General features: G+C 35.9%; 1 protein-coding gene across 1 annotated transcript; it reads left to right on the forward strand.

The window, feature by feature from the left end:
• Positions 1–14,667: 14,667 nt before the first annotated feature.
• On the forward strand, positions 14,668–17,886 carry LOC137744252 (receptor-like protein 7). The gene is made up of 2 exons (XM_088681675.1): positions 14,668–15,778; positions 15,848–17,886. The coding sequence occupies exons 1-2, from the start codon at positions 14,668–14,670 to the stop codon at positions 17,884–17,886; spliced, it is 3,150 nt and encodes a 1,049-aa protein (XP_088537801.1).
• The last annotated feature ends 417 nt before the right edge of the window (positions 17,887–18,303 follow it).

Here is an 18,303-nt window from a genome sequence, read left to right on the forward strand (position 1 = left end):
ATGCTCGAGAGTAGTGAAAACCAAGTATATGCCATGTCAAGTATCTTAGCAATGAAATAAGTAAGCCATGTGAAATAAATCAATGTAAAATGATATGCCAGTCGGAGTCACCTAACGTGACCTGTACGACTCTAAACCTGCACACGAGTCAGAACCACCTAATGTGGTCTGTACGACAGGCTGGGTGTAAATAAATACGCTCAAGTGCTACGATCACATGAAGGCTGTGCGAAGTATTGCAAGTCACCTACGAGTCGGTACCACCTAATGTGGTCTGTACGACAGGCTGGCACCTACCTTGGATCCAAGGTGAGCGTACGGTGCAGGAGGTGAACGATCCCGTGAAGGTTGGCCCCGACCTCAGGCGGAACACTAACACCGGGGTGCAGGATACTGAGTACCAAATGCATTCATGCATAACCATATACATCAAAACCATTAACATCATAATGTACTCACCTGTAGCTTACGTGGGCTTTGCAACATCATGCAACATTATGCAAAACTATACTAATGCATAGGTTAAAATGTAAAGCAACCATGACATGGCATCTTAAACGAAATTCCACTTAAAACCCTTTCTGGGAAAAATGGGAAACGTATATACGTATATACAGAAAATCGAAAAGCCCACTCACCTGGAGTCCGCGCTACAACTCCCTAGCACAAATATCAAGGCGTCACGAACGATTGCCGCCTAGAACAATTATCAAATCATGTCTTAGAATTCTTATCAATAGAACATATAACTTACATGTCCTAATTGGGAAGATCCGCACGTCGGATTCCTGATCCGTAAGTTTCTAATATCCTCAAATATTATGTGTTATAACGTATCAAAGTTTGGTGACGATCCAACGGTCGGATCATTGATTCATATAATTATCAAGTAACGCACCTTAAACAAACTAGATTCACAATACTCAAATCACATCATATGGATATCAAATCTAAGATCAAGATATCAATTTAGTGTAAAATAGCATTGCCCGTTGGGCACGTGCCGCCACACGCGTCACCGTCGGTGGCAGTCGGCCGCTCGGTTTCGCCGGAAAATTCAACTAATTATAATAATTCTCAAACTTCACAAAAATGAAGATCTCAGTGAGTGGAACAACTTTCATACCTATGGCTAAGACCAATTTGGCCGGAAAAAGCCCCAATTCCACTAAAACCCGTCGGAAACGCTTTAAAATGTGCTTTTTGATTCGTCATCTCCGGTGCTCCGCCACCTTTACAACTGATTTGGCTTTGTTCTGGACCTCATGGGAAGTTTATCGATGGTGGTGATTGACTGAGGTACCCTTGGATTTGGTGGATCACCACCCCGAAGCTGTCGCACCCACCGGTGTAAAACCCCTCAATTCCAAACCCAATCCTCTCAAATTTGATGTATAAATGGTAGAGGAAGGGTCTCCATGAGAATTGGGAGTGGTAGATTGGCCTAATCCACAAGAAAAATGATGAATTTCACCTGAGAAACCTACGGGTCACAACCGGGTTTGCGGGTCCACGGGTCAAGGGTGATTTCGTGCTTCTTGTTTCTCTCATTTCCCCTTCTTTCTTTTGCTTCCTATTGGTTCTCCTCACATCACTCCTCTTCTGATTTGTCTCACCTCTCCCTCCTTTATCTCCTTTATACTTCATCTGCACTGACCATCATTTGTTCCTTTTAATCTGGGCTACACACGTGGCATCCCAGATTTTGCTCCAAAAATCTGGAATTTTCTAGATATTAACCAATTTACTAAAATGCTCTCAACTTTAAATGTTAATAACTCCTTCATTATAACTCCAAATTACGTTCTGTTTGCGCCCATGCGTCCGTAGTGATGAGTCCTATGAGGATACGCTAAGAAAATGAAACTTACGTGGCACAACACGGTAGTCAACAAAAGTCAACACTTTGCCTCGAAGGGTATTTTCGTAAATTCACCTTTAAAAATTATAAAAATTGTAATAATTGGGGATGGGTCGTTACAATCTACCCCATCTTAAGAAAATTTCGTCTCCGAAATTTAAAATAACTTGTTGATACTTGAAAACAGGAAGGAACATATTTATATAAACATAAGAAAGAAATCAAGTTAGAGTGGTTGCATCAAAGAGAATGCCATTCCGTCGCGATCAGATTGCAATTATTCCTCTTTCATGCCTCCAAGCTCATACCTTCTTCCTTCCTCAATAACATAGTAGTATAATACTCGTATAACCCGTAAGGTTGAACACCAAGAGTGCAAATAACTCACCCGAAATTTGTAATGGCAGAAATACCCACATAAATAGAATAACTTAGTCAGAAAATATTTGTACGAGAAAAATCAAAACCCAAAATGAAAATGGACCTCACCAAACATTCTTTGTGTTATGAACTTCGAGAATGAGTCTGAACCATAGGTAACTAATAAGTGTTGCCGTAGATGAGCCGTCTTGCCCATTTGCTTAGTGAACCCAACAATTAAGCCATTGATATTACAGTCTGCAACTTGTAATGACGATCACCCATTGTTGTCTCAATAAGCTAGTGAGAAGTTCTCGAGGATGCCAAAATATCATTTTACTTCTCATGTGCGAGTATGCCTAGATCACTCGATTCATGCCTCAATCACGATACCTTACTATCCCAGAGCGCACCAAACCATCTGCTAGAAGTGTTTGGACATCCATATTCCCACAACAATGTGACCCTGGAGTGAAGCAGTGGAAATATACGTAGAGACGAACACATATTGCGAAAGGCTTTATTCGTGGTTGATCACTAGAGTTGCTCTCCAAATCGAAGGGTATAAGATATGAAAGCTTAAATTAGAGAAACCATATCTCTAACGACATTCTCTGAATGACAGTTATAGTCTCAAGCCACACTTGAAAATTAACGCCACAATCACCAAGCTCATAACTTATGTTTATACCTTCACCAATATCATGCTGAATTACTACTCAATCCTCAAAGCCACTTAGAATTCGTTTTGGTAAATCTGATAAACTTGTAAGAAGATTATACTCCCATGGTTTCTGCTAGCATCGATATGAAACTGGCGCACACATTTGCCAAGTCGACCTATCGTGAATTCCTCAATGATTGAGTGAGAAACCATGTTGAGAAGGCTAAAAGAATACTCAAGAATTTGAGGGTCAAAACAAATCCAAGAAATCTAGAGTACAAGATATCTGGATTGAATATACAATTTCGATGTCTAAACACGTAAAAATATCTTACTCAATCATGTGCTGGAAGATAACTCAACTTGAACGATAGTTTAAGGAAGGTTGACGGACGGAAACTTAGATTTTTCCTTGACTCAAAATTCACAATAGTTTGTTACAACGATATCTCCATGAATAATAAATCATTGATGGTGACGATTTGCTTGATATAATGCTGATTGGGTGATTTAAGGACTGATGGTCTGAACTGGAAGTTTTGACGTCTAAGTGATCCTCCTGGATAGTCCATCAACATCAGAAATGACCATTTTCTAGTGGGATTTCGTTGAGTAGGCCGGAGTTGGTTAGAAATTGCTCACGATAAACAATTGTGCTGGTAAATTAGTGATCATAACATTGCTTGGGATCCAGATAGGGACATACAGTGATTGCTTTATTAAATTTCCTGAATTATTACTTTATTTGATTGGTTTACATAGTTACATTATGCATATTTGAATCGGTAAGTTTATGTGATTGTGGAATGGAGTTGGAAAGCATGTGCGATATGTGAATGACGAAATGAAAAATCTTGGTTGACATACGATTGTTATGTAGTATGGAACTCTATGTTTTCTGCTCTAAAGTATCATGTGAAATGTTAGAGTTTTACAAAGGATGATTTACATATGGGCTTGATCCTGTCTTAGGTACATAGGTAACACAAAGGTTAGATGTAGCCATGATATACAAGAAAAAGTTAATGCCTTGTTGAATCGTTGTTTTGCTTTTGGTCATGTCTCGGAGGCGAGACATGATAAATGAACAAGTACGTGGTGAAGTCATTTGTCAATCCCAAACGTAACTCGGGATTAGGGCGGGACAATTGTTATCACCTTAGGATTGTCACCACCACCACACCAACACTAAAATGCTCAACCTGAAATTGATTTTGATCTTATAAGTGCTGAGATTGGATGTAGCTTTGGCTTTGGAGTTTTCATCGGGCCACTCGCGTTCTATAAGAGATGGAGAAAATGGTACTACAAAACTGTGGAGAACATCTTCTCGAAGATGTTCCCTCGTCTGGGTAAAAGAAGAGGTTACTGAGACATGTTTACATTAACAAATTTTGGAGATATTGAAATTTTCTGGTTTTTCTGGTTTCAAATTTTCATTACGTACCTAGCAAATAAGAAGCCATCTGATCAAATCGACGAGCTGATCTTGTTCTTAGTAAGGTAAATGCATGTTAAAGTTTTGAATACATTAACAGTTGCTGAATTGCTCGATTCGTCAAATATTGTCATGTAATCTTAATGTTTGACATGAAATGAGTTTGTTTAAAGCAAAATACTTCTTTCAATTTTCAATCTTGTGAAATTTGAATGAACGTGAAGTTTCAGGTTTCATTCTTATGAAGCTTCAACAACTTCTTGGGAATTTATTTCAATTTTGATATCATTTATTCACATGGTTAATTGTTTTAGAACGCAGAATCATAAATTTAGAAATTACACTCAATAATCAACCGGATCAAAATTGAAGAAATTTTTACAACGTTAGGGTAGACTTGCAGATGAGTGAGCTAACTGATAAGCTTCCAAGTCTCCCTTGTTGTGGACAACAAGATTCAGGGTGTCCTTTTCTAAGGGAAAACAGGGTAGTTGGGGTAGGATACATCACATCGCATGAGATCTTTTTTGACCGTATTACGCAGAATATTTAATCCAACTCCAAAGATTGCAAGAAATATGTACCACACAACGACTCCTTTTGCTTGTCTAGACTCTAAGTTGGTATGGGCACAAAAGAGTTCATGAACAAAAATGTTTTCTACAATAACAGTCTCCGAGCTCCGAGTCTTCTTTATTTGTCTGTTCTACTTAAAAGATGTCATGTGGACTTATCTTGCACCTAAATCTATGAATTAACTGTGTTTAAAATTTTTTATTCTCTTCTCACTGATGCCTTAATATAATCCCATTTGTCAATTAAATCATTAAATTATTCACCCAAATTCGACAATTCTAATTATTTTGTTAGGTCTTTTCCCTTCATCCCATGAAAGTTGAAAGGTCTCTCAAATATAATCTATAATCTTCTTCTTGTTGTATATGCCCCTTTCTCCATTAAAATATCAGTTGATGTCTTTGTTTACATTTTGCAGAAAGGTCCAAGGAACTCCCTCCTGCAGTATTATATAAAGCAAAGTCGTTGCAACCGAACATATTATTTTTTTCTTGGTGTTCCAAGAAATTACTTAGTGTTTTGTCCAATTGTTGTGCTTGTCAATGTTCTTCTCTTTATCTATTGTTTAATGCTTATAGCGATGTCCTTATTTGCACAACAATTTGTCTTTGGTTTGTTGGTCTTCTTATTACTTTTTCCACTTAATGGTGGTCTATTTTTACTTTTCACTAGCCTTAATGCACGCGTGTCGCACAACAATTTGTCTTTGGTTTGTTGGTCTTCTTTTTACTTTTTTCATTGATTGGTGGTCTATTTTTATTTTTTACTAGCCTTAATGCATGAGCTCATGCGTGTGCAGAAGACATTTTTTTAATCATGGTGTGCTACGCACGACTTACACGTTTTAAATGTATATATATGCATAAATTGACAAAAGGAATGTCAAATGATTGAAGTAAATGAATAATCTTAGATCATGCTAGAAGAAATCCCTAATAAACCAATTAAAGTAGTTGAATACACATAATAAAATAGGTCTTTATAGAATTTACATTAAGAATAGAGAAAATAATATTTAATAAACAAATGATTAAATCACATTATTTCCAGCTCATTGTGAGGCAAAACCCACCCCTCCCCCTTAGTGAGATAATATCGTTTGTTAAAAAAAATTATGTGCCAACTAATTTAATCACATTATTATCTGCGTGCGAATGACCTTTTTATAACTTGTGTTACACGTCTCCTAAGATGTCTTGAACGTGTTTAAAAATAGAGAAAATAATATTGAATGATGAATCACATTATTCCTAGCCTAGTGTGAGATACTAATTCAAAAAAAATGTGCAAAAAAATTAATTATTAAAAAACACTGTTAAAATGACGAAAATTCCTCTACCTTTTTTGATGCATTATTTTGGGATGCCTTTGAAGTTTTTTGTCATAAGGGCATTTTTGTCCGAATATTTTTGTTGAAGCTTAGTGACACCAAAAACACTATTCACCTCTTATGGGTGATAACAACTGTCACGCTCTAATCCCGAGTTACGTTTAGGATCAACCAATGATGTCACCACGTACTTGTTCATTTATCATGTCTCGCCTCCGATACATGACAAAAAACAAAACAACGATTAAACAAGGCATTAACTTTTTCTTGTATATCATGGTTGCATCTAACCTTTGTGTTAGACTGCCTATGTACCCTAAGACGAGATCAAGCCCATACGTAATTCATCTTTTATAAAACTCTAACATTTCTCATGATACTTTATAGCGGAAAACATAGAGTTCCATACTACATAACAATCATATGTCAACCAAGATTTGTCATTTCGTCATTTCGTCATTCACATATCTCACATGCTTTCCAACTCCATTCCACAATCACATCAACTTATCGATTCAATGACTCAAAGATGCATAATGTAACTATGTAAACCAATCAACTAAAGTAATAATTTAGGAAATTTAATAAAGCAATCACCGTATTTCCCTATATGGATTCCAAGCAATGTTATGATCACTAAGTTACCAACACAATTGTTTATCGTAAGCAATTTCTATTCACAAGATTGTAGGGTTTCAGAATAACTCCAGACCACTCAACGAAATCCCATTAGAAAGTAGTCACCCACTGTAGATCTACCAAGCACAACCTTTACTTACGACGTAGTAATTTGGGGTAGGACACATTACATCGCATGAGACCTTTTTTGACCGTATTACGCAGAATATTTAATCCAACTCGAAAGATTGCAAGAAATATGTAGCACACAACGACTCTTTTTGCTTGTCTAGACTCTAAGGTTGTATGGGCACAATAGTGTTCATGAACAAAAATGTTTTCTACAATAACGGTTCCCGAGCTCTGAGTCTTTTTATATGCAAATTGTAGTATAACATAGCAAAATGACTAATTACACTATGAGGAGTATTAGCTACATTCCCACTTGCCTTCTTTATTTGCCTGTTCTACTTAAAAGATGTCATGTGGACTTATCTTTCATCTAAATCTATGAATTAGTTGTGTTTAAATTTTTTTTATTCTCTTCTCACTAATGCCCCCTAATTAGATCTCATTTGTCAAATAAATCATTAAATTATTCACCCAAATTAGACAAATCTAATTATTTTGTTAGGTCTTTTCCCTTCATCCCAAGAAAGTTGAAGGGTCTCTGATATATAATCTATAATCTTCTTGTTGTTGTGTATGCCCCCTTTATGCCCCTTTTCCATTATAATATCAGTTGATGTCTTTATTTACATTTTGCAGAAAGGTCCGAGGAACTCCCTCCTGCAGTGTTATATAAAGCAGAGTCGTTGCAACCAAACATATTATTTTTTTTTCCTTGGTGTTTCAAAAAATTGCTGAATTTTTTGTCCTATGGCGTTGCTTGTCAAAGTTTTTCTATTTGTCTATTGTTTAATTCTTATGGCGATGTCCTTATTTGCACAACAATTTGTCTTTGGTTTGTTGGTCTTCTTTTTACTTTTTCCACTGATTGGTGGTCTCCTTGGCTATGTCCTGCATTGTTATATAAGGAGGTATTTTTTTTAATCACCGCATGCTACGTAGAACTTATCGTTTTAAATGTATTTATATACGTAAATTGACAAAAAGAAAGTCAAATATTTGAAGTTAATGAATAATTTTAGATCATGCTAGAAGAACCCCTCATAAACCAATTAAAGCAGCTGAATCCACATAATAAAATTGGTTCATATAGAATTTATATTAAGAATAGAGAAAATAATATTTATTAAACAACTGATCAAATCACATTGTTGCTAGCCTATTGTGAGGCTAAGCTCACCCCCTCCCTCTTAATGTAGATAATATCATTTGTTGCAAAAAAAAAAAAAAAAAAAAAATCATTTGACAACTAATTTAATCACATTATTATCCGCTTGCGAGAGACCTTTTTTTATAACCATCATTACACGCATCTTAAGATGTTTTGAATGCTTTTAAAAAATAGAGAAAATAATATTGAATGATGAATCACATTATTGCTAGCCTATTGCTTGGTGCTAATTAAAAAAAAAAAATGTACAAAAAAATTAATTATTAAAAAAACACTGTTAAAATGATGAAAATTCCCCTGCCTTATTTGATGCATTATTTTGGGATGCCTTTGAAGTTTTTTGTCTTGGAGGAATTTTTGCCTAAATTTTTTTGTTGAAGCTTGGTGACACCGATAATACTATTCACCATTGTGGGTAATAACAACTGTCACGCCCTAATCCCTAGCTCCGTTTAGGATCGACAAATGACGTCACCATGTACCTATTCATTTATCATGTCTCGCCTTAGAGACATGACAAAAGACAAAACAACGATTCGACAACAAATTAAAATTTTCTTGTATATCATGGTTGCATCTAATCTTTATGTTAGACTGCCTATGTACCGTAAGACGAAATCAAGCCCATAGGTAATTCATCCTTTGTAAAACTCTAACATTTTTCATGATACTTTATTGCGGAAAACATGGAGTTCCATACTACATAACAATCATATGTCAACCAAGATTTGTCATTTCGTCATTCACTTATCTCACATGCTTTCCAACTCCACTCCAAAATCACATCAACTGATCGATTCAATGACTCAAAGATGCATATTGTAACTATGTAAACCAATCAAATAAAGTAATAATCAGGAAATTTAATAAAGCAATCACTGTATTTCCTATCTAGATCCCAAGCAATGTTATGATCACTAATTTACTAACACAATTGTTTATCGTGAGCAATTTCTATTCAATAAATTCTAGGGTTTCAGACTAACTTCGAACTATTCAACGAAATCCAACTAGAAAATGGTCTACCAAGCATAACCTCTCCTTACAAGAGGGTAGTTAGGGCAGGACACATCACATTGCATGAGACATTCTTTTACCGGATTACGCAGAATATTTAATCGAACTCCGAAGACTGCGAGAAATATGTACCACACAATGACTCCTTTTGCTTGTCTAGACTCTAAGTTGGTATGGGCACAGGAGCGTTCATGAACAAAAATGTTTTCTACAATAACAGTCACCGAGCTCTGAGTCTTTTTTATATGCAAATTATAGTATAACATAGCAAAATGACTAATTACACTATGAGGAATGTTAGCTACATTCCCCACTTACCTTCTTTATTTGCCTGTTCTACTTAAAAGATGTCATGTGGACTTATCTCGCACCTAAATCTAGTAATAATTGTGTTTAAATTTTTTTAATGAAAACTAATAAAAAGAGTTTGAAAACTTTGAATTTTAATGATAAGGACAAAATAAAGAGTAAAGTGAATAGTACCGGACCGACTTTTTAGTGCAAAAATGTGGTTTTTCGTTAAAATGAACAGTACCGTGGACTTTTCGTTAAAACTTCTATTTTTTTATTCTCTTCTCACTAATGCCCCTAATTAAATCCCATTTGTCAATTAAATCATTAAATTATTTACCCAAATTTGATAAATCTAATTATTTTGTTAGGTCTTTTCCTTTCATCCCATGAAAGTTGAAAGGTCTCTCATATATAATATATAATCTTCTTCTTGTTGTATGTGCCCCTTCTCCATTAAAATATCAGTTGATGTGTTTGTTTACATTTTGCAGAAAGGTCCGAGGAACTCCCTCCTGCAGTGTTATATAAAGCGGAGTCGTTGCAACCAAACATATTATTTTTCTCTTGGTGTTTCAAGAAATTACCGAATGTTGTGTCCTATGGTTGTGCTTGTCAAAGTTTTTCTATTTGTCTATTGTTGAATTCTTATGGCGATGTCCTTATAACAGTTTGTCTTTGGTTTGTTGGTCTTCTTTTTACTTTTTCCACTGATTGGTGGTCTCTTTTTACTTCTTACTACCTTTAATGCACGCGCTCACGCTTGTGCAGGAGGTATTTTTTCAATCACGGGGTGCAACGCGTAAATTATACGTTTTAAATGTTATATTTGTAAATTGATAAAAGAAAAGTTAAATATTTGAAGTAAAGGAGTAATCTTAGATCATGCTAGAAAAAACCCGTCATAAAGCATTGAAACCAAATGAATCCACATAATAAAATCGGTCTCTATAGAATTTACATTAAGAATAAAGAAAATAATATTTAATAAACAACTGATTGATTCACATTATTGTTAGCCCATTGTGAGGCTAAGTTCATCTCCTCCCCCTTAGTGTTGATAATATAGTTTGTTGAAAAAAAAAAAAAAATCATTTGACAACTAATTTAACCACATTATTATCCACGTGCGAAAAACCATTTTTATAACCAATATTACGTACATGCCTCTTAGGATATTTTGAATGTGTTTAAAAATAGAGAAAATAATATTGAATTATGAATCACATTATTGCTAGCCTATTGTGAGGTACTAATTAAAAAAATAAAAATAAAAAAATTGTGCAAAAAATTAATTATTAAAAAAACACCGTCAAAATGATGAAAATGCCTCTACCTTATTTGATGCATTATTTTGGGATGCCTTTGAAGTTTTTTGTCTTGGGGGAATTTTTGTCTAAATTTTTTTGTTGAAACTTGGTCACACCAAAAATACTATTCACCTTTTGTGGGTAATAACAACTGTCACGCCCTGATCCTGAGATGCGTTTAGGATCGACCAATGATGTCACCACATACCTGTTCATTTATCATGTCTCGCCTCCGAGACATGATCGAAAACAAATCAACGATTTGACAGGGCATTAACTTTTTCTTGTACATCATGGCTACATCTAACCTTTGTGTTAGACTGCTTATGTGCCTTAAGACGGGATCAAGCCCATACGTAATTCATCCCTTGTAAAACTCTAACATTTTTCCTGATACTTTATAGCGGAAAACATAGAGTTCCATACTACATAACAATCATATGTCAGCCAAGATTTGTCATTTCGTCATTCACATATCTCACATGCTTTCCAACTCCATTCCACAATCACATCAACTTATCGATTCAATGACTCAAAGATGCATGTTGTAACTATGTAAACCAATCAAATAAAGTAATAATTCAGGAAATTTAATAAAGCAATCGCTGTATTTCCTATCTAGATCCCAAGCAATGTTATGATCACTAATTTACTAACACAATTGTTTATCGTGAGCAATTTCTATTCACTAAATTCTAGGGTTTCAGACTAACTCCGGACCACTCAACGAAATCCAAATAGAAAATGGTCTACCATCGTGGATCTACCGAGCATAACCTCTCCTTACAATAGGGTAGTTAGGACAGGACACATCACATCGCATGAGACCTTTTTTTATCGGATTACGCATACTATTTAATCCAACTCCAAAGACTGCGAGAAATATGTACCACACAACCAGTGATGAAGCCAGAAATAATCGGAAGGAGGGGCAGAATTTCAAACTGTAAAAGGTCCCAAAAAATTGTAGACAATCAAATCCTTTTAGATATTTAGCAATATTAATGTCAATCATAATCAAGGTTGAATGTTCTAAAAGACGTTTGGAACTAGTTGGGCGGCGAACTGAAGCCTAGCATCTAGGCAGATTTGAGTAAATTTATTATATATCATCTAATGCATTGGCGGAAACCTACTTGTATTTGAGTAAACTTATTATGTATATATCCTATACATAAGTGTTTTACACCTTAAAAAATTATACTTGTATTGAAGCTTCAAATTTATTTTTAATTAAGCTTATTATTTAACGTACAACATTCAAAAATATCAAAAATTTTATTTTAATAATTTAGTGAATATGATATTATGAGAAAAATACACTTCTTACAATGAGTTACTTTTTATTTTATTTTTATAAAACTCTAAACTCTAGATTAATAAAATTAATGGTCTGAAATATTTTGTTAATATTAAAAAATAATTATATAAAAAAAAAAAACGATCAGAAGTGGCTTGCAGCTGTATTTTCATTAGTAGCTACAACAAAAATGAAACTGTGCGTTGAAACTTAAATAGCTGGCCACCTTTTTCTTCCTCGCAAATCATTTGAACCGCCACTTTTGCAACAGTCGCAGCTCCGGCTAGCACCGGAAATGCCCATATTTCGTCTTATTTCTTCGCCATTCGCCAATAGTACTTGGGATTTCAAAAAAAAAAAAAAAAAAAAACAACAAAGGCCTACATGCAACGGATGTTGTACAACAGCAGAGGAACTAGGGGGCGTTTGTAGTCCGACTGACTAGAGGGGTTGCTACCCCCTCCTAAGCTTCTTTTTCGTCGAGAGAAGGGGCGACCGCCCCTCCTTGCTCCTCTATAGCTTCGCCCATGCACACAACGACTCCTTTTGCTTGTCTAGACTCTAAGTTGGTATGGGCACAAAAACGTTCATGAACAAAAATGTTTTCTACAATAACAGTCTCCGAGCTCTGAGTTTTGTTTTTTATATGCAAATTATAGTAGAACATAGCAAAATGACTAATTACGCTATGAAGAATATTAGCTACATTTCCCACTTACCTTCTTTATTTGCCTGTTCTACTTAAAAGATGTCACGTGGACTTATCTTGCACCTAAATAAATCTATTAATTAATTGTGTTTAATTTTTTTTATTCTCTTCTCACTAATGCCCCTAATTAAATCCCATTTGTCAATTAAATCATTAAATTATTCACCCAAATTTGACAAATCTAATTATTTTGTTAGGTCTTTTCCTTTCATCCCATGAAAGTTGAAAGGTCTCTTATATATAATCTATAATCTTCTTCTTGTGGTATATGCCCCTTCTCCATTAAAATATCAGTTGATGTCTTTGTTTACATTTTGCAGAAAGGTCCGAGGAACTCCCTCCGGCAGTGTTATATAAAGCGGAGTCGTTGCAACCAAACATATTATTTTCTCTTGGTGTTTCAAGAAATTACTGAATGTTTTGTCCTATGGTTGTGCTTGTCAAAGTTTTTCTATTTTGTCTGTTGTTTAATTCTTATGGCGATGTCCTTATTTGCACAACAATTTATCTTTGGTTTGTTGGTCTTCTTTTTACTTTTTCCACTGATGGTGGTCTCTTTTTACTTTTTACTAGCTTCATGCACGGCTCACGTTTGTGTAGAAGGTATTTTTTTATCACAGCGTGTTTCGCACGACTTGCATGTTTTGAATGTATTTATATGCGTAAATTGACAAAAGGAAAGTAAAATATTTGAAGTCAATGAATAATCTTAGATCATGCTAGAAAAAACCACTCATATACCAATTAAACCAGCTGAATCTACATAATGAGTTTATAAAGAAAAAACGAAAGTATAATACCCGTTACTAGAAGGTTGAAAGAGTGAGGATAGGCCTAGGCCAATGCTGGCCATATAGTGCCTATGCTCCTGGTGATAAGCAAAAATACACCCTAAAATTATAGATTAGAATCCTTCTGGCATTGAAATCAACATTTCTTACCAAGAAAATGATGCATTCCAAATTAGAATTTCGCATGTTCATTGTTTAATACGCCAAGCACCAATTAAAAACCAAAATAGTGAAGATATTTGGTACATAAGAACCTACGTACATATTTTTCAGGCAATAAGATTGAAGGAAGCCTATTACATTATATATGTTTAGGCCTTAAAATAGTGTTAAAACATGCACCATTTAAATCTTTAAAATCTAATTATTTAAGGATGATGACGGTCTGGTTTTGCAGTAACCAGGCCTTACAAGAATTAATTAATATAGATGTGAGAGACAACCACCGCTTGGTCAGAATTGAAAACTGATTCTTCTAATTGTTCTGTTATTTTGAACAAAAAAAAAAAAAAAAAAAAAAAATTGAGATTCTATGATTTTGTTTTCCAAGAATTATTTAAACTGTAATAACGTAGCCAAAATGTTTGTCATCAAAATGTAACATATACAGTGCTTTCGATGAGAATGACACCGTCACAATTTAAAATTTCCTGCATCTTGTTTGACAAGCAAAATCATAAGAAAAGAGAGAAAATTTGGAAAGACGTTAAGAAATGACATGGAGTACTTGGAGCTAACAATAAATCTAGTGTAAAACTGAGCTTTATAGCATTTTAGAATTCATCCTGTTGACTCCACTTAATAGGATAAGACTTTGTTGTTGTATGATTTGACAAGCAAAACAAGTAAAAAAATATAAAAGAAAAGGTCGATAGCATCTGTTACGTAAGAGATATATAATATTTCAAACCGTTATATTCCTGCCCCATTTTTCCTGGTTCGAGTCAGAAAAATTATTTTGATGGTTAATTAAAGACTTCGAAGTCGAGCTAATATTGAAAAATTTCATGAAGGTGTTTTCCACAAGATTATAGTTGCCAGCCACCGTATCCATTAACAGCACCTAATGATCTTCCAGCAGTGTCTCTAAAAGTTTATCAAGATGAAAACATTGCTCCATTTCTTTCTATTTTTAATGACTGTTAAGTTGATCCACCTCTGTGTTAATGTCATCCCAGTTCACAGCCAATGTCTTCAAGATGAGAAACTTGCATTGCTCCATTTCAAACAAAGCCTTGTATTTGATCCTTCCACTTCCTCTAAGCTCGTATCGTGGAATTCAAGCATTGACTGCTGTTCTTGGGCTGGTCTTAGTTGCAGTGATGGACATGTCGTTGGTCTTGACATCAGTGGTGAATGTATCTCAGGCAACATTGGCAATTCAAGCAGCCTCTTTGATCTTCAACATCTTCGAAGCCTCAATTTGGCTGACAATGAAGTTGGTTATGGCTCTCAAATTCCATCTGCAATTGGAAAGCTTACCGATTTGAGCTATCTAAACTTGTCTAATACTGCTTATTCCGGGCAAATTCCCATTGAGATCTCACATTTGACAAGGTTGGAAATTCTTGATTTATCTACCTTTTACTTTCCAGGAAATCCTTCACTGAATCTTGAGAGTCCGAATTTGAATGTGCTCATTCGGAAGTTTTCTGAGCTTGTTGAACTTCATCTAGATGGCGTAAGGATATCAGAACAGGGGAGCAATTGGTGCCAAGCGATATCGTCTTCACTCCCAAACTTAAGAGTGTTGAGCTTATCAGCTTGTAATCTTTCAGGCCCTATTGATAGTTCATTACTGAAGCTTCAATCACTCTCAGTTGTTCGGATAGAGAACAATAATCTGTCTACTCAAGTTCCGGAATTCTTCTCAAAGTTCAAAAATTTGACTTTCTTGCTCCTCATGAATTCTGGATTATATGGTACATTTCCGGAGAAGATCTTCCTCGTACCTACACTGCAGAGTATTGACTTATCTGGTAATCCGCAGCTTCAAGGATCCTTACCGGAATTTCCGAAGGGTGGATCTTTTCAATCCCTGGTTCTCAATGGGGCAAATTTTTCAGGCCAGTTGCTTCCAAACTCTATTGGCAACCTCAAACTGCTGTCCAACGTAGATGTTTCAACTTGCAATTTCATTGGGTCAATCCCGAGATCAATGGAAGACCTTACACAGTTGGTTTATTTGGACTTGTCGAGAAACCAGTTCAACGGTTCAATTCCATCCTTCAGTATGGCAAAGCATCTGACCATAATAAATCTTTCTTACAATCAGCTAACAGGTCAGATTAATTCCTCTCACTGGGAAAACCTTACTAATCTGGTGAACCTCGATTTGCGACACAATCTACTTGATGGGACTATTCCACCTTCTGTGTTTTCCCTTCCCTTGCTGCAAAAGTTACAGCTTTCCGACAATCACTTCTCTGGTCAGTTGCCTGAATTTGGAAATATTTCTACCCTATACAACCTTGAATTGAGCAGCAACAGTTTGGAAGGTCCTATACCTGTGTCCATCTTTAATCTACGAGAGCTTAGAATACTCTCACTTTCTTCAAACAACTTCACCGGCTCTTTCCTTCTTAATGATATTCAGCAGCTGAAAAATCTCTCAAGTCTTGATCTTTCATGCAATAGCTTGTCTATTAATTACAATCACACCAATTCCTCTCATTCTTCATTTCCGAAAATTACCACATTGAAGTTAGCTTCTGGCAATTTGAGAAGAATCCCAGGTTTTTTGAGAAATCAATCAACATTAAGCACTTTGGACCTATCAGATAACCAGATTCATGGTGACATACCCAACTGGATTTGGAGAATCAGTAATCTTGTTCAACTAAATCTTTCTTGCAACTCTCTGGTAACTCTACAAGGTCCTTTCCTCAATCTTACTTCTACTTTGTCTATGCTTGACCTTCATTCCAACCAGCTTCAGGGACAAATCCCAATGCTTCCACAATTGGCCACTTATCTGGATTACTCAAGAAATAATTTCAGCTCAAGCATTCCGGTTAACATTGGTGATTTCCTTATGTACACTATGTTCTTCTCTTTTTCAAGAAACAAGTTAAATGGAAGCATTCCAGAATCAATGTGCAACAAACCATATCTTCAAGTTCTTGATTTGTCCAATAATTCTCTAAGTGGCCCGATTCCCCAGTGCTTGACTGCGATGAGCTGGACACTGGCAGTACTTAATTTAAGGGGAAACAAACTTTCTGGCACTCTTCCAGATAATTTTCCTCAGCCCTGCAGTCTACAAACTCTAGACCTCAATGGCAATTTGATTGGTGGTCAGTTCCCAAAATCTCTAGCCAATTGCACAATGTTAGAGGTGTTAAACCTGGGAAACAATCAGATAAAAGATGTCTTTCCGTGCTTGCTGAAGAGCATATCCAGCTTGCGTGTACTTGTCTTGCGCTGCAACAAACTTTATGATCGCATTGAATGCCTCAAGACCAACAGTTCCTGGACAAAGCTTCAAATTATTGACATAGCTCGCAATAATTTTATTGGTGAAATACCAGGAAGTTTTTTGAAAACATGGCAAGCAATGATGGCTGATGAAGACGGTGCCATGTCAAGGATTAATCACCTCCGATTTCAAGTTCTAGAGTTCGAGCAAGTGTACTATCAGGATGCTATAACAGTTACCAGTAAAGGTCTGCAAATGGAGTTGGTAAAGATTCTAACTGTTTTCACCTTGATTGACATCTCATGCAACAAGTTTAGTGGATCAATACCTGAGGATATGGGAGAGCTGAAATCCCTCTATGGCCTCAACTTGTCCAGTAATGCTCTCACTGGCTCAATCCCATCGTCATTAGGCAACCTACGACAACTTGAATCGTTAGACCTTTCGGACAACAGATTGAGCGGAACAATTCCATCAGAGTTTTCCAAACTTAATTTCCTCTCATTCCTGGATCTCTCGAACAATCGACTAGTCGGGAAGATTCCAACCGGCACTCAGATTCAGTCTTTTTCAGCAGATTCCTTCGCAGGCAATAAAGGATTATATGGGCCACCGTTATCGTCGCTAGGTAACATAGATGACGGATCAGCAAGGTTGTCACCAACATTAGAAGGCAAACATTCAAATCCTGCGCACGGAATTGAATGGGATCTGATTGGTGCTGAAGTTGGATTTATTGTTGGCTTTGGAATTGCTACTGGATCACTTGCGTTTTGCAAGAGGTGGAGTAAATGGTATTATAAAGCTATGTATAAAATGCTTGGTAAGATATTCCCTCAGCTGGAGGAAAGATTTGGCCCTCATCGAAGACATGTTCACATACACCAAAGCTGGACCGGTTGAAATGATTGCGAAGAGCAGTACAGCGTGCTCTGCAGTAACATTTTCTCTTTGAAATGTTTTGTATTATGAATTGTGAAGTTCCAGCAAACGGGATCGAACCCTGTCGAAAGACACGGTTCGAGGCACAACCTTCTGTTAACTTGAGTCGTTAAGAATATATATTGTAAGAATCATTGTAGACATTGTAGGAGTCTTTTATTGGGAAGGAAATATGTTGTGTTTATAGTTTTCCTTGTAAGACAAGGTTTGTGTGTGTATATATTGTACAGCTTTGGTGAATAATAAATAAGAAAGTATTTTGGGTGTACAATTCTACATAGCATCGAGAGCTAGGTCTAAAGAAAACCTAACGTACCACAGTGCCGCTGCTGCTCAGAATCTGGGGGGCTATATTGTTTCTGCCCTTGCCGTTCCAAC

Source organism: Pyrus communis, chromosome 12 (genome assembly GCF_041283825.1).
Source record: "Pyrus communis isolate YQ-2024b chromosome 12, ASM4128382v1, whole genome shotgun sequence".
Taxonomy (NCBI): domain Eukaryota; kingdom Viridiplantae; phylum Streptophyta; class Magnoliopsida; order Rosales; family Rosaceae; genus Pyrus; species Pyrus communis.